Raw genomic sequence first — 23,257 nt, 5'->3', positions numbered from 1 at the left:
CAAGGTGTGGGCAGGGCTGTGATCCTTTCTGAGGCCCCAGGGGAGAATCCACCTCCTGGCCTCTTCCAGCTTCTAGAGACGCCCATGCTCTGTGCCCGTGGTCTCCTCCTCCAGCTCCAAACCCAGCATCTGCTCCCCTGCCACGTCTCCCTCTGCCCACGGCTGAGCAAGGCTGTCTCCCACTAAGGACTTCCTGATTGTGGGGCCACCTGGACAGTCCCGGATGCTCCCCCCTCTCTAGGTCCCGACTTTAGCACGTCTGTCAAATGCTCTTTGCCGTGGGAGGTCACACGGTCCCAGGGTCTGGGACTAGGACATGCACATCTTTGGGTGGGAGCTGGGGGGTATTCTTCTGTCAACCATGCTGCCGTCCCAGGCTTTTGAGGAGATCAACAGCGTAGCAACAACACCTGCCAACCAAACATGCTGAAATATCTATTATAAGGACCAAATGAATGAGAACTTCTCTGGGGTGTCTTACAATCGTGCATATTCAATTCAATGTCGCGTTTATCGAGCACCTGTTATCTCCAGGGCAGCAGACCAGGAGAAAAGGGCCGTGACAGCCACATGAATAAAGCAAGGACCCGTCTCATGGGAAGGCCCTCCACACAGCAGGCTCCCAGGCTCACGACACCGTGACAGTCACCAAACTGTGGCCACAAAGCTCAATTATTCTCCTCAGATCTCACCTTTAGGCCTCAGACCTTTAGTGCAGCAGACTATTCCTGTCTTTGGTTTTGGATCTTTAATTTGGGATATATTAGGATTGGTGAGCCTCTGGCATCATGCCAGCCTGTCAGTGACAACATAATTTTTTGACATTTCAAACTGTGCTGCTACTCCTTAACCTCCAAAATTCACTTTTCCTCCTTCAAATATTGTTACTGAAAATGTCATTGTTTAAAGAGAAACCACTGATTAATAGTCATATTGTCTAAATCCTTTGCAAACAAGGAAAGAATAAGGGGAGAAATAGGAGTCTTCTAAGCTCTACAGGGGAAAATGAGGGCTGCCGGTCATAACATTGAGGACTAGGAAGCTCGGATATCTCGCATAATTTATCTAGTAAGTGACTTTTCCTGTGTGCATCACAACCTTTAGCCCACAAACAGCCTGGGACTCCCTACATTCTACACAGCTCTGCCTGGTAGGTGCTGAGGCAGACGTGGAGAGGGTGACTCCAACCTCCAGGAATAAACCATGTACACATGCCACAAACGCTCCCCAGTACAGGACAACCTCAATGTCCCTATTTATGGTTAACATGATTGCTTCAGGACCTGTAGGTTAACTAGTACTTGTTCCAAGTTGACCTACTTTAACATCATAGAAGGGGACTTTTTTTCATAAGTAAAACTTGGGTTGGTCCTTTTATAAAGAAGAGAAGGCAACATAGTTTTAAGTTTTTGACTGTAACGTTGATAAATATAGAGGAATTCTTCCCAATGTAGTTTTCATATCAAGTATCTGTAAAATCAAAGTGCATTTCCCTGAAGAGATAAGAACATACACTTCCCTAATGTCCTACCAGTATGTCCCTAGAAAGATGAGGAACTGGGTAGCTGATAGGGGCTCTCTGTAAATTATCTGATATCTTACTGATAACTTGTCAAGTTTACACCATGGTCAAATACAGTTAAAGTAACTCCCGAAGTCCTGAAATACGGAATCTGGGTTTCTCCGCAGCAGAGACTCTCCATAAGTGACATTTCTGAGATCTCCAGCAGCCCACATCCCAGAGGGGGCCTGTAGGTCCCCAGACACATAGGCCTCCGTGTTCCTGGCTTGTTCTTAGACCTCGTCAACTAAAGAATAGCTGTTTTCAATTAAAAAATAAGAATACATGTTTTCATATAATAACAAAATTGAAAATATGACAAATCCAGGATACAACATAAAGAGTAATACACGGCTTTGTCTAAAAAACTTCAAGTATTGCTCTTAATTTTAAACACAGGGAAGATTATACCCAAGTCTTACTGAGTCAAAAGTCTGATTTTTAAAAAAAAAAATTGTACTAATCATGTCTAAGACACAGAATGCTGCATTTATCCGAAGTTAAAAATGATCCTATATGTCATTGTTCTAATTTTTTTTCTAGTGTGACATTTAGTTCCACTAAGTTTTTGCTCAGACTTACGGGAGCATTCATGAACCGTTCAACACTATGGGTCTCTTCATTAATTATCCATCAGGAGAGGGGACTGCTATTGCTAACGTTGAGGGCGTCAAAAAAGGCAAGTTAGTAAATCATAGAGTCATAGATTTTCAGAGCGAGGGAAACTTTTCAAATAAAGACATTGACATTTAGAAAAATGATGGCATCAGGAACAAACTCCTTAGCAAAGAAAACTGGAACCAAAAGCCAGGTGGTGTCAAAAATGTATTAACCCATGACCTGTCTTATATACTTATAGCAAAAAAATGGGGGGTCACGTCTCAGAATTCTTTCTCCTACATCTTCCAAGTTATGGGTCTTGTTAAGTAAAAAACACATTTTGGCTTTTTCTTTGTTGAGCTTTAATTTGGACCATGATAGCAGCACCATCTGCGTCCTGAGAAAATGTTTGTTAGTATCGATAAATTCCCTTAACAGTAACTTATTTTAATTATGGCTGAAACAACTGAATAATGCTCTAATAAACTGCGGGGACAGTCATAGGAATTTTTTTTAATCATGAGATTTTCTGACCCCACCTCTTGCTTTTGAAGGGACCTACTATGTGGAGAGAATTTACTGAATTGCCTTTAATGCCAGAGGGGCAATTAGAGTTTTTTTCTCCATCCTAAACTGGTGTCCTTTTGTTCCAGAAGAGTATTCCATCCCTCCACTTTTCTGTGTTTTCACATCTCAGGAAATTCAGCCAGAACCTGGTAGCCCAGCTTTGGTACTTTGTGAAATGCGTGTATTTCGGGTTGTCCGCCTACCAGATCCGCTGCGGCTACCCAACGCGGGTCCTCGGAAACTTCCTCACCAAGAGCTACAACTACGTCAACCTCTTCTTGTTTCAAGGGTGAGGATGCTCTGTGCTGTCACAGCCAATCGCATAGGGGGGTTGGCGTGGGAAGGCATTGTGTCCCCTCCCTGGGAAGGCGTGGAGAGGATGCTGGTGACCTCAGCCTGTGGGTCCTGCGGGGCTCCCGCGGTGTTTGACAGGAGAGCCGGTGTGGCCCCTTGAAACACCTTTCCGTGTGTGGTTCCACCTACCCAGGATGCTGCTCTAGGGTCAGCCGCGTGGGTTCGTTTTCTATTTCTGTATCCTGTGTAATTACAGTGATGATACTTCAGGGTGAAAAACTGGGGTCCCTGATCCTGAGTATTAATATACTCTGGGCCGAATGCAACAGAATGTTTGGGATCTGGAGCGTCCCAAACGCCTCTGGAATTTTGCTCGGGCCACAAGCCGTGGGTGGGAGGGACACCTGTTCCACCTAACATTACCTAATGCCAACCTGTTCCTTGTAGGTAGTTCTAGTCACTCACACAAACACGTTGGTCCTTCTGTGTGAGCGTTTCGCTGTGAGCAACCCCTCCCGGTTCTGCTGGAGATTATACCACAGGGTGAGGGTCAGGCTGCTGGGGCACTGCTGGCCCCCAGAGCACCGGGCGCTGAGATTGGGGACTCAGTCCCGGAGGGGCGTTGAGTGTGCTCAGATGTTGACAACCACCACGCGTGTCAGAGTTTCACTGCTTGCTGCCCCGTGTTGGGAGGGGCCTGACATGTCTTCAAGGGGGTGGAATGGTGCTGCCCCTCAAACTCAGGAGCTCCAGGGAGCAATCCGGGGGCAGCCCAAACTGCTGGGAGGGTCTGGGATGAACCCCAGCCTGGGAGGAGCTCTGTGTTGGTCAAGAAACAAGGAACAGACCCCAGAGGAGTCCAGGCCAACCCACTGCCAGCTGAAACACAAGAGACTGAGCTGGGGTCCCAATAGCCTCAGTCACCTAGTAGGTCCCCCAGCTGTGGGCCCTGCTGTGCCCCAGATGACCTGGCCACACCCTCCGACTTTTCTCACCTGCCCTCATCTTTCCCCTACCAAGTGTAGAACCCTCCCCAGGTCATTTGACTGCAAAGCTCCCGCAATTCAATAATCCTAAGACCAGCAGATTCTCATAGCAGACACAATGTTTAAAAAGTAAAATTGTGTTTGTTTGCAGATGATATGATTTTTTTAATTAATTTTTTAAATTGAAGTGTAATTGATTTACTATGTTGTATTAGTTTCAGGTGTTCAGCACAGTGATTTAGTTATACATACATATATAATATCTATGTATATAATATGTATATATAACTAAAGAATATATATGTAAGTATATATATTCTTTTTCAGATTCTTTCCCCTTATAGGTTATTGCAAAATATTGAGTAGAGTTCCCTGTGCTATACAGTAGGTCCTCATCGGTTATCTATTTTCTATATAGTAGTGTGTATATGTCAATTCCAACCTCCTAATTTATTCCTTCCCCCGATACAATCTTAATAGAGAAAATCCTAAAGACTCACTCATAACCTGTTGGAACTAAGGGACATTTTCAGTAAAGTTACAGGATATAAAATGAACATACAGAAATCAGTTGTGTTTGTATATGCTCACAACGAAACATCTGAAAAAGAAAGAAAACTCTCCCATTTGCAGTAGCATCAAAAACAATAAAATACTTTAAGAAAAATTTAGCCAAAGGAGTGAAAGATTTGTATAATGAAAACTGTAAGACTTTAATGAAAGAAATTGAAGACATCTACAAACTTACTTATAAAAGGAATTCCAGTCTGTTAAGACCATCAGCAAACAAACAAACAAAAGGAAAATACCAATCCTTTATTGGATTTACAATGAAAAGCAGTTGTATTGCATGTTGGATTTGACCATAATGGTCGCCTTGAGAATTTATTCTAAGTCGTCAGGGCTGAGACAGTTAGGACTTCTGTGAGCCCGTGGGGTTGGCTGGGTGATGGGGCCCACCCCACAACTGTCCCTCTAACAAGACGTGGTTCCTGCCAGGTTCCGCCTCGTGCCTTTTCTGACAGAGCTGAGGGCCGTGATGGACTGGGTGTGGACGGACACGACCCTGAGCCTGTCCAGCTGGATCTGTGTGGAGGACATCTACGCTCACATATTCATCCTCAAGTGTTGGCGGGAGTCGGAAAAGGTAAGCTAGTTTTGACGCCTTTGCCCTATTTGTTTCTCTTAGACGCAGGCTGGTTATAAGATTAATAGAACTTCTGCGAGTTTTGTGGCCAAATGAATGAGGCAGATGCTACTAGGACCTATAAATGTCCCATTGATTTCATCCTACTCGAGTTAGAAATCTTGGACCTGCTGCTGCCTTAGTGAGAATAGCATCCAGATGTGTTCTTCTGGCATCTGTATATTGTGGTTATTTTAAGAAGAAATGATACATTGCTGTGTGACCCAGTATTTCTGAAATGGCTCGTTTGGGAATGAGATGTGCTGGAGTAAAGTGGGGTCAGGTGTCTGGGACTCAGGCTCACCCTCTGATTCACTCTTTGATGAGGGACAATGTAACCTCTTGGCACAAAGGACGTGGAAGTGCAAATATGTGCTTATTCTGCTAGGTTGAATACTAAGGTTTAAATATGGATGGAATTATGATTGTTTTAGGGATTTTTCAAAAGTTTACCGTATGTATGTAGTCCAGCCTCCAGGGTAGCCCTGAAAGTAAACAGGTCCCAAGAAGCAGCATCTAAGCAAGGAACAGGCATGTAGACCAAGCAGTTTCCATGGCACGTGGCAAAGCTGGGCCCTTTACCTGCAGCCTGAGCTCGGGGCTGGGGAGCCCTTGAAGCAGCAAATGGAGGTGATCCCAGCTTGGACAACATCATCCTGACAGTGTGTGTCATGAATGAAGTTAAAATGTTTTCCACCCACCACAATGGGGAGGAGCCCAGTGAAAAGCACAGGTTTGGAATATTCAGAAATTTGAAGTAAAATGTCCTTCTCCTGCCTGATCCCTTAAAACCAGAGGTTTTTTCAGCAGAGGCTTTGGTTCCTTGGTCCATAGGTTTTCCCCCCTGCAAACCCACACAGCCCTGTTAAGGAGACGGTCACTCGCCGCGATGGACCTCATGGTACCCTCGTGGGTCCGTGCAGCGGGCTCCTCGCAGCCCTGCATCACTGCCTGCCTTGTTCCCAGGTTGGGGCAGGATGGATTCAGAGCAGATTCAGAACTCAATCTGGGGCCGGCCCTGTGGTCCTCCCCCACCCGCCTCTTGCCGGGAACCCCACCTGAGCTGAGCGAGGCCCTTCTGTTGCAGAGGTACCCGCAGCCCCGGGGGCAGAAGAAGAAGAAGGTGGTCAAGTACGGGATGGGAGGCATGATCATCGTGCTGCTCATCTGCATTGTCTGGTTCCCTCTGCTCTTCATGTCTCTGGTCAAGTCTGTCGCCGGGGTCATCAACCAGCCCCTGGATGTCTCGGTCACAATTACCCTGGGCGGGTACCAGGTAACGGCGCACCTCCCTCCGGGGTCTCCTCCTCCCCCACCCCACCCCCTTGCCCAGCCGTGCGCTTCCCTGATAACCACCTGGAGGACTTACTTAGGTTTTGTGGACCCACATATCCTGTCTGAATTTTGACGGTTCTGCAGATATGTGATACGTGAACTAAGGTGCAGAAGACCGTGAAGGCAGAGTTCTGCTCTGGTTGTGGATAATGCACGACCTGATGTTTTTCTTGGAACCCAGGATACAGAGAAGGGCTTTGGAATATTAACCATCCTGTGTATGTCTGTTTTCCAGCCTATCTTCACAATGAGTGCCCAGCAAAGCCAGCTGAAAGTTATGGACCAGCCAAAGTTTAATAAATTTATTAAAGCCTTTTCTAAGGACACCGTAAGTAAATGCATGGAGTCAGTCTCGATGAACACCTGTCATCTGGGCCGGCTGACTGCTGTCACCTTATTCACCATTTTGCCGTGGCCTGAGCTGGTGGGCAGGATTTTCCGGGAGTTATTTGTTACACACAGCAGGTTCCTGGCCACTGGCCACTTTGATCATCTGAGATGTTATGTCCATATTATTGGACATAAGTGATAATAAACATAATTCTTTTTTTAATTAATTAATTAATTTATTAATTTTGGCTGTGTTGGGTCACCCTTGCTGTGCAAGGGCTTTCTCTAGTTGTGGCGAGCAGGGACTACTCTTTGTTGTGGTGCAAGGGCTTCTCACTTTGGTGGCTTCTCTGGTTGCAGAGCATAGGCTCTAGTTACATGGACTTCAGTAGTTGTGGTTTGTGGACTCTAGAGCACAGGCTCAACAGTTGTGGTGCACGGGCTTAGTTGCTCGAAGGCATGTGGGATCTTCCCCGACCAGGGATCGAACCTGTGTCCCCTGCATTGGCAGGTGTATTCTTAACCACTGCGCCACCAGGAAAGTCCCTAAACATAATTCTAATTCAGAGTATTTTCATGTTAAGCACAACAGGTGTTGATCCTTCTTAAATTTTTTAAATTGTGGTAGACATTGATCCCTTTAGACTGGTAGGTCTACTCTGGGAATCGATCCTAAGGAAGTCATTCAAAATATGGGAAAGCTCCAGGCAGGTGCCTGCCTGTGAGGAAATCCTCCGTGTTAGTAGGAACTGGAGGCAGCTTGGGGTTCAACAGGTGGAGACTGAGTGAATCTATTACGGCAGGTTTTCCAAGCAACTTCCTCTGCAATAAGATAATCATTACAAAGATGATTTCATGGCATGAAAATTTCTCAAAATGAAACATAAATGTAAAAGGATATTGTTATAAAGCACAGGAAGCTCAGCTCGGTGCTCTGTGATGACCTAGATGGGTGAGATAGAGGGAGGGAGGTCCAAGAGAAAGGGGATAGATGTATAAATATAGCTGATTCACTTTATTGTACAGCAGAAACTAACACAACATTATAAAGCAATTATACGCCAATAAAAAATAAAAGGATACTATCATTTCTTGTTATGTTAAAAATTAAGATACGCATCCTCTACTGGGTAAAACAGGGATGATGTTCTGGTAGCAGAGCTGTGGCTGATGCCATCCTTTTGTCTACATCCTGTGCTTTTAATAAGGTGGTAGCATGATTCTTCACAATTAAAATTGGCTTTACGCATGATGATTTTTATAAATGAAGTGATTAGGCAAACAGATGCTGTTCTCTTTTGTAAAATAATCGGCCTGTAATGCACACTGTCAAAACTAATCTTGAGGAGTACGCAGCTATAAGGAGGGGCCCGGGTGTCCTGGGTGGATTAAATCTGACTCTCTCATGAGAGGGATGGTCCCCAGTAGTTGATAGATGTCTTTCTTTAGTGGAAAGGAAAAAATGACACTAAATCATCTGATTTTTCTTTACTCTTTGATTGGAATGATTCTATGGCCGTGGGTGTGGCAACATCACCCCTGGGGTTTGGTGATGTGACAGGAGCTGTTAGTACCAGAACACACCAGACAACCCATTGTAGGGATTGTACAGAGATCCTCCTGTACAATCGGATTGAAGAGCTCCCCCCTGAATACAGTCAGTTAAAGGGAAGAGTAGTTACTTTCTTACACATCCTCAGGTATGTGATCTATTTATGCAAGTGTATTTGTGTGCACACAGGGTGCTATGCAATTTCTGGAAAATTATGAAAAAGAAGACATAACAGTAGCAGAACTGGAAGGAAACTCAAATTCTTTGTGGACCATCAGCCCTCCCAGTAAGCAGAAAATGATACAAGAGCTCAAGGATCCCAATAGTAGCTTCTCTGTTGTTTTTTCATGGAGTATTCAGAGGTAGTTACTGTATTTCCGTGCATAATTTCTCCCTTCTCCAACCTGAACTCGGGGCGGGTGGGGGGCGTGGAGGGATGGAAACCTCAGGTTAATGCGCATCTTGGTTCACATTACTTCTTGGGAACATTCATTGGACGCTACAGCTAACATTTTTGTTTATTAAATAATGGTTTGCCTGGGAATCACTAACAAAACGAAGAACTTCTTAGTTTTCCGTTTTTCTACTAACTTCAGCTTTAAAGAGGCTGGCAATGAGGTCAATGAACAAGAGAGAGGCGGAGAGAAAAGAAAAAGGGTGATGACTCATAAAGTAAAACCAAGTCCGGTGAAGTGTCAGATTTCCCTGAGCTTGGGGTCTGGTCGTAATCACAAAGGATGTGCAGCCCCGGGAACCCTGATTCTCCCTTGCAGGCCTCCAGCACTGGGGAGCCCCAGCAGCTCTTTTCTCTGAGCCTGAGCTGGGAGAGCCTCTGGGCAGTCCTAGGACAGGAGAGCAGGGAGATTCCTTCCCACCCGACCTGAGCCTCTGGCCAGCCAGTGGCCACCACACAACACATCTGGGGAAAAGTTCTTGCATCTGAAAGCCCGAAAAGACTTGGGCTGTCAGGGGGGCTGTTTGGGGGCCTGGATGCAATACCCAGGCTGATTAGCTCAGTATCCTTCACAAAAGGCTGACTTAGGACTCTGGGCAGTCTTGTGGTAGGTTTGTTGGGTCGATAATACCAACTTCTTGGTTGTAATTAAGAAAGAATCTCGGTAGGTTAGGAAGAAAGCCTTCTAGAATCTGAAATCACAATGAAATAAAGAAGAATTTTGAGAGGGGCTGCTCAGAATTTAAAGAACTCCTTCTTTAATCTTATTTTCTCCTTTTAAATGTCCCAAACTCCTCGCATGGAATTCTGTACTAGCAAAAATGCACTTCCTAAACCCTTCCTTTGAAGATCCACCCCCCAAAATTAAAAACCAATTTCTGATTGAACACCCTGTTTTTAATTGAGATATTATTGACATGGAGCGTTATTTTAGTTGCAGGGGTGCAACATAATGATTTGATATTTGTATACATTTCAAAATGATCACAAGAAGTCTAGTTAACATCCATCACCACACAGTTACAAAATGTTTTTCCTCGTGATGAGAACTTTTAAGATCTACTGTCTTAGCATCTTTCAAATACACAATACAGTTTTATTAACTATAGTCACCATGCTGTATAGTCCATCCCCAGGACTGACTTACGTAGTAACTGGAAGTTTGTACGTTTTAACCTCCTTCACCCATTTCATTCACCATTCCCACCACCCCCACCTCTGGGAACCACCAACTCATTCTCTGTATCTGTGAGTTCAGGTTTTGTGTTATTTTTAGATTTTACATATAAATGAGATTATACAGTATTTCTGACTTATTTCACTTAGCCTAATGCTATCAAGTTTCATCCACGTTGTCACAAATAGCAAGATTTCATTCTTTGTTATGGCTGAATAATATTCCTCTGTGTGTGTGTGTGTGTGTGTGTGTGTGTGTGTGTATCACATCTTCTTTATCCATTCATCTGTTGATGGACACTTAGGATACTTCCGTATCTTGGCTATTGTTAATAGTGCTGCAGTGAACATGGGGGTGCAGATATCCCTTCGAGTTAGTGTTTTCATTTTCTTTGGAAAAATACCCAGAAGTGGGATTGCTCAATTATATGGTAGTTCTATTTTTAATTTTTCGAGGCCTCTCCAAACTGTTTTCTACAGTGCTTGTAGCAATTTACATTCCCACCAACAGTGCACGTGTTCCCTTCTCTCCACATCCTCACCAACACTTGCTATCTCTTGTCTTTTTAACGATGGCCATCATGGCCATTCTGACAGGTGTGAGGTGACATCTCATTGTGAACATTCTCTGTAAAACGTGGATTTTGTGAGCGCCCATGGGGACTAATGTCACTGGGTTAATATAAAGTGTTTCAGAATCCCTATTAGATCATCATTTCTCTTGGGGTCGCCACACTCTTCCTCCTCACCTGTGATCTATGTTAAAGGTGTTTGCAGCCTCCCTGGATGTCTAAGGGGCTGGATGTAAAGGTGAGGTAGACAGAGAGGTTGGGGTTGAGAACGGTGGACCCAATGAAACTTTGCAAGATTAATAGTTCAGTGAGTTTTTAATCTGCCCTGCAGACTTCTGCATAACCACTGATGTTGAGCTCTCTTTTTTTTTCTTCACAGAAACATGAGTCTGGGTGCAAAAGCAGAAATAGCAACAGATAAGCTTTCTTTTCCTCTTAAAAATACGACACGAGAGCACATTGCTAAAATGATAGCTGGCAACAACACAGAAAGTTCCAAAACCCCAGTGTAAGTTGATTGTTATTGTTAATACAGCGTCAGTAAGTATGTGTATCTGGTACAAAATCTCTACAAGCACATGTGTGCAAGAAACTTGATTTCTTCCTTCTCTGGTAATTCAAGTGAGCCTGTGCCTAGAGTCCTCGATGGGCTGGATCAAAGCACGTCTGCTTTCCTCCCACCCCCTCTGCCCACCTCGTCTGGGAAGGACTGACACCTTCTCTGGGGAGCAAACCTTGCTCTCATCTGACAGCGATCACCAAAAGCCAGGGAAAGACCCTGGGAGACCCTTTTCTACTGTTACCCCTGCCCCTGGGGCACCGAATACCTGGCTAATGAATGGGGTGAGGAGAAGAAAAGGGGTACATGGAAATTTGAGGGGAAAAGCTGTATCTTAACATATTGTCCTGCCATACAATGGTCCACTGCAAACATCCAAGCTGTGATGTTAGATTCTAATATAAGAACCAGCAGGAGAAAAAAACTGCTATTGGTCCAAAACTGCTAAGTGAAGTATTCCAGACGCCCCGCAGCCCAGCTCTGTCCCCCATCTGCCCCAGCCTCAGGTCAATGTGCTGAGTGGGAGAACCGCCATGATGCAGCCCTCAGACGTGGTCCCTAAAGTACCATTGTCACTCACTAAACACTAAGGGCCCCTGAGGACCCTCAAATCCTCCCCATCACTTCCCGGATGAGAAAGCAGGCCTGGAAAGAGGGGGTGGCCCATGCGCAGGGCGGACTAAGGCCTCGGGTGCCAGTCCTCTGTCCCCCCACCTCCCTCCCTGGATCAACTTGGGCAGCCCACTTCACTGGAGAGAGTTCTGAAATCCTAAAAATTAAAATTGGAAGAGTAGTAGGATCCTAGCAAGAAAGACAGCCCCTTGCTTCAGAAAAGTCACAGATGTGGGAAAATCGCTGTAGCCATCTTTAAGCCATTAAACAGCTTGTGTACAGAGTTGGCATGAGTGTCTGGCTGGAACCTGGTGAATTTATTCAGCTTCAGAGATTTCTGATTATAATCAAAGCCCATAAACTATGGTGACTGCACATTGTGTAGTTATAGGAAGATTGTCACCATTATTTGTTTGAAATGAGGTCAAAAATAATGACAGAAAAAAAACAATTCTGCATGGATAAAACAACTAAAACTTAATTATCGTTTGTTCTCTTCATGCCTAGGACCATAGAAAGGATTTACCCGTACTACGTGAAAGCACCCAGTGACTCTAACTCCAAACCCATAAAGCAGCTTTTATCAGGTAAGAATGAGAAGGAATGGCTTCAGAACGTTTCTTAAACTTTCTTTTATTCAGTGTCTAGTTTGCATTTTCAGCCTTTATCAAGCTCCTTTCCAGTTTTCTTTCCCCTATGACACAGTGTGTAAGAAGCCTAAGGTTCTGGGCTGTGTCCACTAGCAAGAAGGGATCATTTACTCACCCCGGTTCTTCATCTTCCTTTTTTCATTGATATAGAACTTGATTGACTTAAATCCACATTTAGCGACGTTAACTGATTCATCAGAATCTTTTTACGAGTTTCTGTTAGCAACCATATCTTTGGCAGAAAACTGCCTCATACAGCTTCACTCTGAAGGCCTCAGAATAAGAACAATAAAAAGATGGCAGGAAATGGACTTGATTCAGCCTGAGGGTGACTGAGTACCAACAGTAGGGCTCCATCTATTAAAGTTCTCACCCAGCAAAACTCAGCTCAGAAGTCACCTCCTCTGGGAAGCCCTCAGGGATCATACCACCCTGAAGTGGTCTCCCCCAGGTAACAGACCTTGTCAGTGCTGGTGCTGTGGTGGTTGCCACGTGCCCATAAATAGCGCTTGTGTGCATGGCCTTTCCCATTGAACCAGGCTCCGTGCAATTTGGTGACCCCTTAGCACCTCCAGGACCACCTTCCTCCTGGAAGAGACTCAGTAAACAGTGGTAACATGAAGGAATCCATCAATACCATCAAAAATCAGCTACTGGGGCTTTTAAATGTCTAATTAGTTGTTTGGAATTGTCAGCAAACGTGCTCTGGTGACGGGTCTTCCATTCTCCCTGTGACTTGGTTACTGTCTCATGTCGCAACATCCAGGCCCCATCCTCCTTTTCCTCTTGCAGAGCCGACGTGCCCGCGTGTCCCCATCCTGGAATCGGATGCCACAGGCACCAACCAGGCCATCCTGGTTCATCCGAGAACGGCTGAAGTGCATGAATTCCTTAAACTCTCCTGCTAACTTGATTTCATGTTTCTCCTTGTCCAGAAAATAACTTCATGAACATCACCGTCATTTTGTCCAGAGACAATACAACCAAATCCAACAGTGAGTGGTGGGTTCTCAACTTGACTGGGAACAGAATCTACAACCAGCACATGCAGGCCCTGGAGCTGGTGGTCTTCAACGACAAGGTCAGCCCCCCAAGCCTGGGGTTCCTGGCCGGCTACGGGTAAGGCCATTTCTCAGTCAGTAGTTACAAGAGTCCACCTTTGTATCACGTCACATTGAAGTTGTTTATCTTCTTTGAATTCTCAAATTCTATAGCTGCATTATTAGAATTCACAGATCCTTGGCCCTCCATTTTATTTCATTTTTTAAATTTTATTGAAGTATAGTTGATTTACAATGTTAGGTTAATTTCTTCTGTACAGCAAAGTGACTCAGTTATACATATATATACTTTTTCATACTCTTTTTCCATTATGGTTTGTCACAGGGCCCTTCCTTTTAAAAACTGAGGAACCAGAGTCCTAAATTAATTGAAATGCCTTATGTGAGTCCTACCACCAAGCATAGGAGCAGAAGCCATAGTTCCAGCTTAACGATACCTTCCTGTTACAGCACAGTTTTGGTGTAATTCAGGGTTTAAACTAGAAACTGGTGTAGAGTTCTCTTTTCTGCTAACATTGCCTTCTGACCTGAGCAGATAGAGGGTCAGTTAGAAATCACAGTTTGGGACATGCCTGATTTTACCATTTCTCCATGTTCTGATGCTTCAATCCTAGGACAGGCACACCCTCTACAAGATGCTAGTACAGAGTTTTCCACTTCCCAGAATGACCCTCTTAAGAAATCATTGTCTATCCAGAATTTGATTATAAACATGAATCTCGAGAAAGGCAGGGCAAAGTTCCCAATACAGAAAAGTGTATATAATACAACCGCATTTCCATCACATATATCATGTAGCTTATGCATATAATATATGCAGTAAAACCACCAGAAGTTCATACACCAACTATTAACAGTGGTTGTTTCCAGAATGTGAGATTTCAAAGGACTTTCATTTTTCAAGTCCTACAGTTCTGTAACGTGTAATTAAAAAAAAAAAAAAAAGCATACATTACCTTCTCTTTTTTTTTTAGCTCTTTATTGGAATATAATTGCTTTACACTCTTGTACCAGCTTTTGAGGTACACCAAAGTGAATCAGCTATATTTATACATATATCCCCATATCCCCTCCCTCTCGCGACTCCCTCCCACCCTCCCTGTCCTGGCCCTCTAAGGCATCATCTACCATCAAGTTGATCTCCCTTTGTTATACAGCAGCTTCCCACTGGCTTTCTATTTTACAGTTGGTAGTGTATATAGTCTATGCTACTCTCTCACTTTGTCCCAGCTTCCCCTTCGCCACCCCCCCAAACCCCGTGTCCTCCAGTCCATTCTCTGCATCTACATCTTTATGCACATTACCTTCTTAATCAGCAAAAAAGTCAGTGTTTTCACCAAAGGGGGACAATTTAAGCTTTGGTAAGTCTATCATATCTTTTATGGCATTTGAGGGAAAATGTTATTTTTTTTTTCTTTTAGGCATGTTCTCTTAATCATTTCTACCAGATACATTTCTACCTCTTTTTTTTTTTTTTTTTCAGTATCATGGGCCTCTACGCTTCAGTGGTCCTGGTGATTGGAAAGTTTGTCCGTGAATTCTTCAGCGGGATTTCTCACTCCATCATGTTTGAAGAGCTTCCGAACGTGGATCGGATTTTGAAGTTGTGCACAGATATTTTTTTAGTTCGAGAGACTGGGGAGCTGGAACTGGAGGAGGATCTCTATGCCAAATTAATATTCCTATACCGTTCGCCAGAAACCATGATCAAATGGACCAGGGAGAAAACAAACTGACGCCCCAGGCCATAGGCCGCAAGCCAAGTTAACGTTGGAATTTTCCAAAGAAAAAAGAAAAGCACAATATTCTCCTAAGAGCTAAGCATTTCTAGTTCGGTGGAAACGGCTTCTCTTCTGACAGGTGCAGAAGGACTGGGCTTCCTTTTGCCCTCAGAGCTGTGAGCAAAGGTGTTATCAAAAAGTCCTTTGTAATTCCATTCCTCTGAAATCAGGGCTACGCGCTTTATGTTTTAGTCCATGGTGTCTCGCATTCTGATTGACTGTGTGAAGGAGTCATGGATGGGTCTTGTCCCCCAGAGAAACGGAACAGAAGGTGGAGGAGGAAGGAAAGGCCTTCTCCTGCGCCGGACAGTGCCCTCCTGAAGATGCTACAGTGCAGCGCAATGCATGGCACTCTGTGTGAGGACAGGGGCCCTGCACCCCAAACACGCACCAGAACAGGGGCTGAAAACTCCTACACATATGTCTGGGGGAAAGGGGGGGGGCGGGCAGTGACCCATGGTGATGCCAGTGGAAGGATAAGCCTCATTCTAAGCAAAAAGATAACATTAGTGACACTTACTGCCTTACCTTAACTGAAGACTAATACAGAATCTTTCCATGAAACACCAGTGACCTCTCAGGAAAAAAAAAAAAGCAGCAAAACAAATATATGGACTCGGTGTTGCTGAGGCCCAGCTGGTGACTCACTCTGAGCTGGTGATTTTCTGGCTCAGAGTCACTGCTCCCCGTGAAACATCGACCCGGGAGACAGACTGAGATGCCACCCAGCTGGAGGCCGGGTCCTTGGACGTTGTCATCTTTACTGACTGAGGTCTGATCTCTTCTCTCATCCACCCCCCACGCTTCCTCCTGTTTCCATGATTCACGGCAGTGGTTTTTCCAGTATGTGACATTTTTTTCCCTGTTTTTCAGGTCTATCAACGAGTTTACATATTCCAATTCACATTTTTACATCTGAGACGGGTTTTTTTAAGTTCATAATTATGAAAGAAATATGTATATTGAGCTTGGGGAAATAAACAAATGGCCTTTTCTTAAATTATTATTGTGGGTCATACAACCTCTTCATGAAATAACAATGTAGCATGAAAAAACTGGTGACTGAAATGTAGTTTTCATTCCATATTAAAAGACAGTTTCTGAGAAGAATCATCAAATGGACTAGAATATGTCCAAAAATAAAAATGATCCTCTGTAGTTTGGGATCAGGACTGATGATTTAAATAAAGCACATCCTGTAAAGTCACTGTAAGACCACTCTTCATTCTGCCTTCATTCTGCATGAACTAGAAAAGTGACTTTTCTATACTGTGTACCAGGAACTAAAATACCAACTAAGAATCCACTTCTGTTGGTTGTATTGTGGGTTTTCTCATGTGGGTGCTCTGTGGGAGTAACAAAAGCAGGAAACAACTGGTGAGAAATTAACTTCCCAGAAGGAAACCATTACAGTGAATGTGGAGCTTTTAAAACATATCAGAGTTCACAGGATGCCCCATGTCTTCTAGGGAATCAGTGCAAACCTGTGCTTCCGCCGTGAAAGCCTCGTGCCTCTCCTCCACTTAGAGAAAGGCTCATCATCATAGCAATAAACACAGAGCACTCAGGGAGCTCTTCAGCCCACGCTTGATTTCCTGACAGCAGGAAGCCTGTTCCTGCACGTTCCTGGTTGTGAATTCTTTCTTTTAAAAAGGTCAGCAGGGCATCTCGAGAGAGTGCATTACAGCCCATTTAGGAAGGAGGGGAGTGGGAATCCCTCTAACAGGCATAGAGGTAAATGATGCCAGGATGGAAAACACGGTTCAAGAGAAAGCCTCAGGTGTGGAGGAGGGAGAACACAGAATGACACAGAGAGATGTAGAAGGACCAGTGCTGCCTGACGCCTGTGCTGGAGTGGGACTCGCCCAGAGAAGGAGGCAGGCCCAACTGGGAACCCAGGCCAACTCGTCACAACCCCGGCCAGCCTGATTCTCGGACAACGTGCAGGGATCAGCAAGCTATACCGGCCACATCATCAGCCTCAAATGAGCGCCAGGCCCGGCCCAGAGATGAGGGGCACGTATCCTTTAGGATGCGCTCTCTGGAGATAGCCCTGAGAGGGACAGTCCCCAAGGACCTGGGGGTGGGGTCTGGCCATTGAAGAGGGAGGGCCAGGCAGAGGGACACGCAGTTTCACCCAGCCCCAGGGACACTGGCGAGCTGGAGCCGCCGCCCTTCCTAGTCCCGAGCGAAAGCCCAGCATCTGGATGCTTTATGGATAACTGCCAAAATCTCGGAAGCAGCCAAGATGTCCTTTGGTAGGTGAATGGATAAATATACTATGTTAGAATCCAGACAGTGGAATATTATTCCACACTAAAAAGAAATGAGCTCTCAGGATGTGAGAAGACATGGAAGAGACATAGGTGCATTTTACTCAGTGAAAGAAGCCAATCTGAAAAGGCTACATACTGTATGATTGCAACTATATGACATTCTGGAAAAGGCAAAACTGTGGAGACCCTAAAAGATCAGTGGTTGTGAGGGGTTAAGGGGGAAGGAAAGGATGAACAGCCAGAGCTCGGAGGATTGCAGGGCAGTGAAGATACTGTGTATGATACCCTAGTGATGGATACATGTCATATGATACATTTGTCAGGACCCAGTGACTGTACAACACCAAGAGTGAACTGTAATTAAACTATGGCCTTTGGGTGACAATGACGTGTCAATGTCAGGTCCTCTCTTGTAACAAATGTCTCACCTGGTGGGAGATGTTGCTAACGGGGGAGGCTGTGCATGTGTGGGGCCGGGGGCATATGGGAAATCTCTGTACCTTCCTCTCACTTGTGCTGTGAACCCAAAACTGATCTAAAAAATCTGTTTCAATAAAAAGCCATCTGTAACATTGATAAACACTCAGTGAGGAGAATGAATATGAGAGACCAGAAATGGTACAGTGACGCGGTTCCTCCCCATGGAAAACCCCACACAGAATAGGGAAGAAAAAGTCCTCCCAGGTCATCTTCTTTAAACCCCATAGTTCAGTCATGAGCCCCTGGTTAGCCAAGCGTGTGGCCATCCCCCTGGAGGGAGGAAGCCAGCCTGGGAACCCCCTAACTCCCCTGAGGCCACACCATTGAGTCCATCCTCCATCACCAGCATCCTCGTGGGGCCTCCACCCGTCAGTCTAGAGTTTGTCCCCAGAGGCTCTGAAATGGCTCAGAAACTCCATTAAGTAAGTAATGTCTGTACCTCTCCACACCTAAGACCCAACTTTCAGTCTTTATTCAGTTTCTCATCACAAACTGTGGTCCAGGCACTGTGTCTAATGTCACATCTCTGAGGTTCTGCAGAGATGTGACTAATAAAATGACCACCCCAAGATACTTAAAATGCTAACATGGAAATATTCCAACTTTTAATACAAGCCTCCTTTCACATTTTTTCAGGGAGAAACAAAAGTTAAAATAGTAAATCAAGTTAATGTCCAAGAATCAAAAAACGTGGATTAAATTCTCTTACTTTCATGAGTCAACAGAGAGCAGGGCTGTTACCCCGTTCCTTGGAGGAACTGAGGCCACTTCAGGGAAGCAGCTCGCGGCATCCTCACAGGGCCTTTTGGTCCTTCAGATGTTCATTCCATTCCACACCAAGTTTCTGATAGTGCCTCATTTTTTAAAGAGTCCAAAAATCAGTAAGACCCACAGAACTTGCCCATAATGACCTAATTTCAAAAGCACTTGAGACAAGTCTCTGCCTGCCCCGCTGTCCAAGGCTAACTTGTGTCTCAGAAACATAAAGGGTGTTGCCAAAACCCAGAGCAGAAGCTCTGAGTGAAGCCTAGTGGAGTCATATGGGTCCGAGACTGGCTGGGAAGCCTACCTGTCCCAAGGACCATGACCGTGACCATGATGTTTAACCAGTGCAGAGCTGCATCCTGGTGGATGGTGACGTCTGGCTGCTGCATCTGCCCTTCGGGGAGACTCCCCCATTGCACCCTGGCCCCGCTCTCAGAGGCACAGCTGGGGGAGCTGTGGCTGCTCTGGTCGGAGGGCGGAGACCAGTGAGGACGGCGGCCACGAGGTCTGATACATCAGTTAACTCTCCACCCCCCGCCCCCCCCCCCCCCCCCCGTGGTGCCCCTGTCACTGAGGCTGGGGTGCCACAGGGTAGGTCCTGAGCAGCAGCACTGCTTCCACCGCCCTTGGCTGCAGAATTAATCCGACTTCCAGAACCATCCTTCTGTCCAAGCGCTCTTCCCACGAGCGGTGAATTATCCCGATTGTGGGGAGCGGCTGACCTTGAATCTGTGGACCAGCTACAGGGATACAGGTTAGACTCTCTGCAGCCTCCTTCCCGGCGTGGATGCTGACTGGGATGTGGGGTGGCTGATGTAGGGCCCCCACTCTGTGCCTATGTGTCACCAGTGCTCTGTGATGCCTGCAGGACGCAGCTGCCCTGCAGCTCCAAAGCAACGGTCTTTAGGGTAAGGGAAGTGGGTAGATTTAGGGGAATTTTTAATAGGTTGCAGGGAGACTTTCCCCAAAATCTTTTTTCCTCAACGTTTATTTGCACTCATCCACATTCCTAATTCTTGTTCTTTCAGGCAGAGCAGGTGAGGGGCGCCAGCCGGGAGGCCGAGGAAACAGGGGAGCTGCCCGGTCGCCCCCAGCTCCGCCTGCCCGCCTGCCGGTATCCTCCTCCTGCCGCGTGCGATTGAGGCGCCCGGAGGAGGATGCGGCACCCGGAGGAAGGACAGAAACGAAAGGTCCCAGAGAGCGACGAGCAGGAGGATGGAAAGTCAAGTAGCTCCGGGCCCCCTCTCTTTGCGTCTGTGTCCAGAGCTGCCTGGGAAAGGGCTTCCGAAAGGCCACCGCCACCCAGGAGACAGCGAGATGCCCAAGCGTCCAGGAGAGCAGAGGGTGGGGGTAAGGGGCTAGGGACGAGGCTTGAGGCTCGAGGCAGAGCGGAGTGACTGGAGCGGTTCGCATCCGGGGCCAAACGTGTGGCTGCAGCCGCAGAGACTGCCAGTGGCGCTCAGGATGCTCCTCACATGCTCCGGCCCCCACCTCATGCTGCTGCCGCCTCCACCCCCGGGTCTCCGCTTCCCACCAGGTCTTCTCCCCTCCACTCTCCACCCCCCGCGGGCCCCCTCCCCCCTCCTCCCCCGCCCGCTTCCTCCTGGCCCCGGGTGGGCGCGGCCATCCTCCTCCTCCTCCTCCTCCTCCTCCTCCAGATTCAAGTTCAGGTCCAGTTGCTGTTCCCAGAGGAAGGGAAGGGGCAGGGCTGGGAAAAGCCCAAGGAGGCGGGGTTTTCAGGATGGAGGGGGAAGGGTAAAGGTCAGTGTGATCTGATGTCCAGGCAGAACTATTCTCCAGGAGGCCCCACGTCTCACGGGCTCAGCCCCTGCGTCTCTCACACAGACGTGTGTCCACTTCCCAGTGGATGTCATCCAATCCCAGGAGGAACTGGCTCTAGGCTGGTTGGTGTCACTGTCACCTTGGGCATGGGGGTGGGGGGGTAATACTGACCAGTTTCCAAATCTGAGGGAGGGTCCCAGACACTCAGAACACCCCGGGGAAGCTTCAGGGCCCCAGAAGGAACAGGTGGGCCCAGCTCTCAGCTGAGGGTCCTGTTGTAACCCCCACCCCCGTCACAGACGAGACATCATCCAACAGGACAGTCTCCCTTTCAGAAGTGCCTAAGATCAGCTCTGAAAGCTTTCCTAGGAGCCATCTTCCTCCTGGTAGTTCTGTCTCTCTCACCAAGCTTGCTTCTGGGTGACAAATGTCACTATCAATGAGCAATGTCATCTGGACTGAATGCCCCCTCCAGGCAGGCCCTCTAGACTGACTTCCTTCCTCAGTGTCTGTCTGGCCTTTTTCCAGCTGCTCAGAGGGACTGCAGATCAAAATCCACTAGCACCTCATGTTCACATTCAGGACCAAAACCCAAATCATGATTTTCACCCCAAAGCCCTCTATCTTTCCTGCCTTCTGTTTGTTAATAATACTCATTCACTGGGGCGGAGGGGCTCAGAAGGGCTGGGACTGGTTCAGGCCATGAAGTCAGCAGACACCTGAGGACTCTCCTAAACCCCCGTCCCTCCCACCCAGGGCCCCACCCCTGCCCCTACTCCCTGCAGGCCATCCTTACTGCTCATAACAGCAGTGGGCTCACAGCCTCTGGTCTCCATCCGCTGTGGTCCTGGAATTTCATCAGAACCAACAGAAGAGCTTTGAAAAACCATAGGTTCCAGAACCCTATGAGACTCACCAATCACATCATATGGATCTAGGGCCCAGAAATACTTCTTTTCCTCAGGGTCCCAGTTTGTGCCACGGGTCTATGCTTGGGGACAGGATATCTGATCCATGGGCTCCTAACACAGACTAATCATCAGGATCACCTCCAGTTCTCGTTAAAAATACAGACTTTTGGACTTGACACAACCCCGCAACTCTGACTTGGGGGCCGGGGTCCCAGAATCTATCACATTTAAACCATCCATCCTGGAGGACACTCCCTTCCCATCCTGCTCCCAAGGGATGCCCTGGAGATGCACGCAGAGTTGTGATTCCAGGGGGAAGACACTCGGTAAACGTTGGCCCTGCCTTCCTTCTGGCCAAGCTGGTGTCCACCCTGCCTGGATCCAAAATTTTATCCCCCCACCCCTACAAAAGGGGCATCTAAAGCCATTGAGAAGCTAATGCTCAGAGAAGGAAGGTCTGTATTCACGTCCCTCACATTCCCTTCCTGATCACTTACACTTTCTCGGCTGCTCATCAAATGCCTGATGGGAAAACTATAGAGAAAAATGAAGGATTTTTGCAGCCATATAAAAGTGATGGCTGACAAGGGACGTCTCTAGGCTTGGAACTAAGTAGCCCATCATTGGAAATGTCTGGGCAGCCTCATTAATAAATGATAATAAGTGAGGCATAGCCAGGGGCTCCAAGCCTGGGATCGACCCTAGAGGGGGCAGTGAGTCACCCACTTGGTCTGAGTTCAGGATCACTAAGGAGGCTCTCAGACCTCCCAAGAAATCACTCCCCACCCACTGGATTAGGCCGGAAATTATTTTGCAAAGAAAAAGTACATTTGCTGTTTCGCTCTAGAGAAAAGGCCCAGATGGAGCAGCCCCAGGGGAGAGGGTATGTTGCCTTGAACTTATGAGAAGGGTGGATGGCGTCCGGAGGGCAGAGTGGAAAATAGGAAAGGGAGGGCCTGGAGGGGACGGGAGTCACGGGGGAAGAACACCACCTGGGATGGAGCCCAGAACACCTGGACCGACCAACCCACGCCTGGCCTGCTGGGCCCGCCCCACGCCACGACAGGACCCAGGCCCTCACTCACTTCCGAGGACACAGACCTCCAAGTGTGCAAGTGTAGACACTTAAAATCCTACTAAATAAAATCAGTTTCCATCTACTAGCTGTTTTCCCTGATGTGTTCATCTGTTTAGATTTTTGGAACCACCTCCATCAAGCAGGGTTCTTCCAGGGAAAATGTTGTTCCGTCTCCACATAGGAAGACTTCATGAAAACAGAGGCCGATTGAGCTGTGGAAAGTTCTGGGGTAACTTCTCTGGGTTCCCGGTGCTGTTGGCTGGCTCATGGCTAGGCCAGGCTGCGCTGCTCCGGGCAGCACGCCCGCCCCTCCCTGGCCCAGAGGGGCTGCCCAGAGCCTGACCTTGGAGGCTGCCAGCACATATGCTGAGTGCTCCAGGGCCAGGCTTTCCTAAAACACTAATCACACATTAGAGAACCACACAGAGCTCTACTAAATCATGGGTGATGCTGCTCTGGGGCCTCGACTGATGTGAGGTGTGAAATATTAATGAGCCTTGCAAATGGTTCATTGTTCAGTGCTGCCCGGAGTCCCTGCAGCTGATGACAAGCACGTGTGCCCTGCACTGCCCTTGGGGCAAGAAACCCAGAAACCATAACCCAAACCACCCCCTCTTCCAAAACAAAACAAAAATCAGAAAGTATAAAATAACCAGAAAACAGAGGAGACACCCTGTGGTGTCAGTGGA

The 23,257-nt window shown here is 46.9% G+C and overlaps 1 protein-coding gene across 2 annotated transcripts in view; it reads left to right on the top strand.

The window, feature by feature from the left end:
- Positions 1-18,132, top strand: part of PIEZO2 (piezo type mechanosensitive ion channel component 2) — a 338,838-nt gene extending 320,706 nt beyond the window's left edge. For both annotated transcript variants that reach the window (XM_057700316.1, XM_057700315.1), the window contains 9 exons: positions 2,859-3,017; positions 5,008-5,155; positions 6,282-6,470; positions 6,765-6,857; positions 8,601-8,773; positions 10,993-11,121; positions 12,292-12,371; positions 13,370-13,553; positions 14,979-18,132. In XM_057700316.1, the coding sequence (XP_057556299.1) occupies positions 2,859-3,017; positions 5,008-5,155; positions 6,282-6,470; positions 6,765-6,857; positions 8,601-8,773; positions 10,993-11,121; positions 12,292-12,371; positions 13,370-13,553; positions 14,979-15,231 (1,408 nt within the window). In that variant the 3' untranslated portion in view covers positions 15,232-18,132. The remainder of the gene's footprint in view (positions 1-2,858; positions 3,018-5,007; positions 5,156-6,281; positions 6,471-6,764; positions 6,858-8,600; positions 8,774-10,992; positions 11,122-12,291; positions 12,372-13,369; positions 13,554-14,978) is intronic.
- Positions 18,133-23,257: the final 5,125 nt, after the last annotated feature.

The sequence above is a fragment of the Hippopotamus amphibius genome, chromosome 11 (assembly GCF_030028045.1).
Source record: "Hippopotamus amphibius kiboko isolate mHipAmp2 chromosome 11, mHipAmp2.hap2, whole genome shotgun sequence".
NCBI classification, from domain to species: domain Eukaryota; kingdom Metazoa; phylum Chordata; class Mammalia; order Artiodactyla; family Hippopotamidae; genus Hippopotamus; species Hippopotamus amphibius.
Note: the sequence above shows the minus strand (reverse complement) of the source record. Positions and strands in the feature narration are given on the sequence as shown.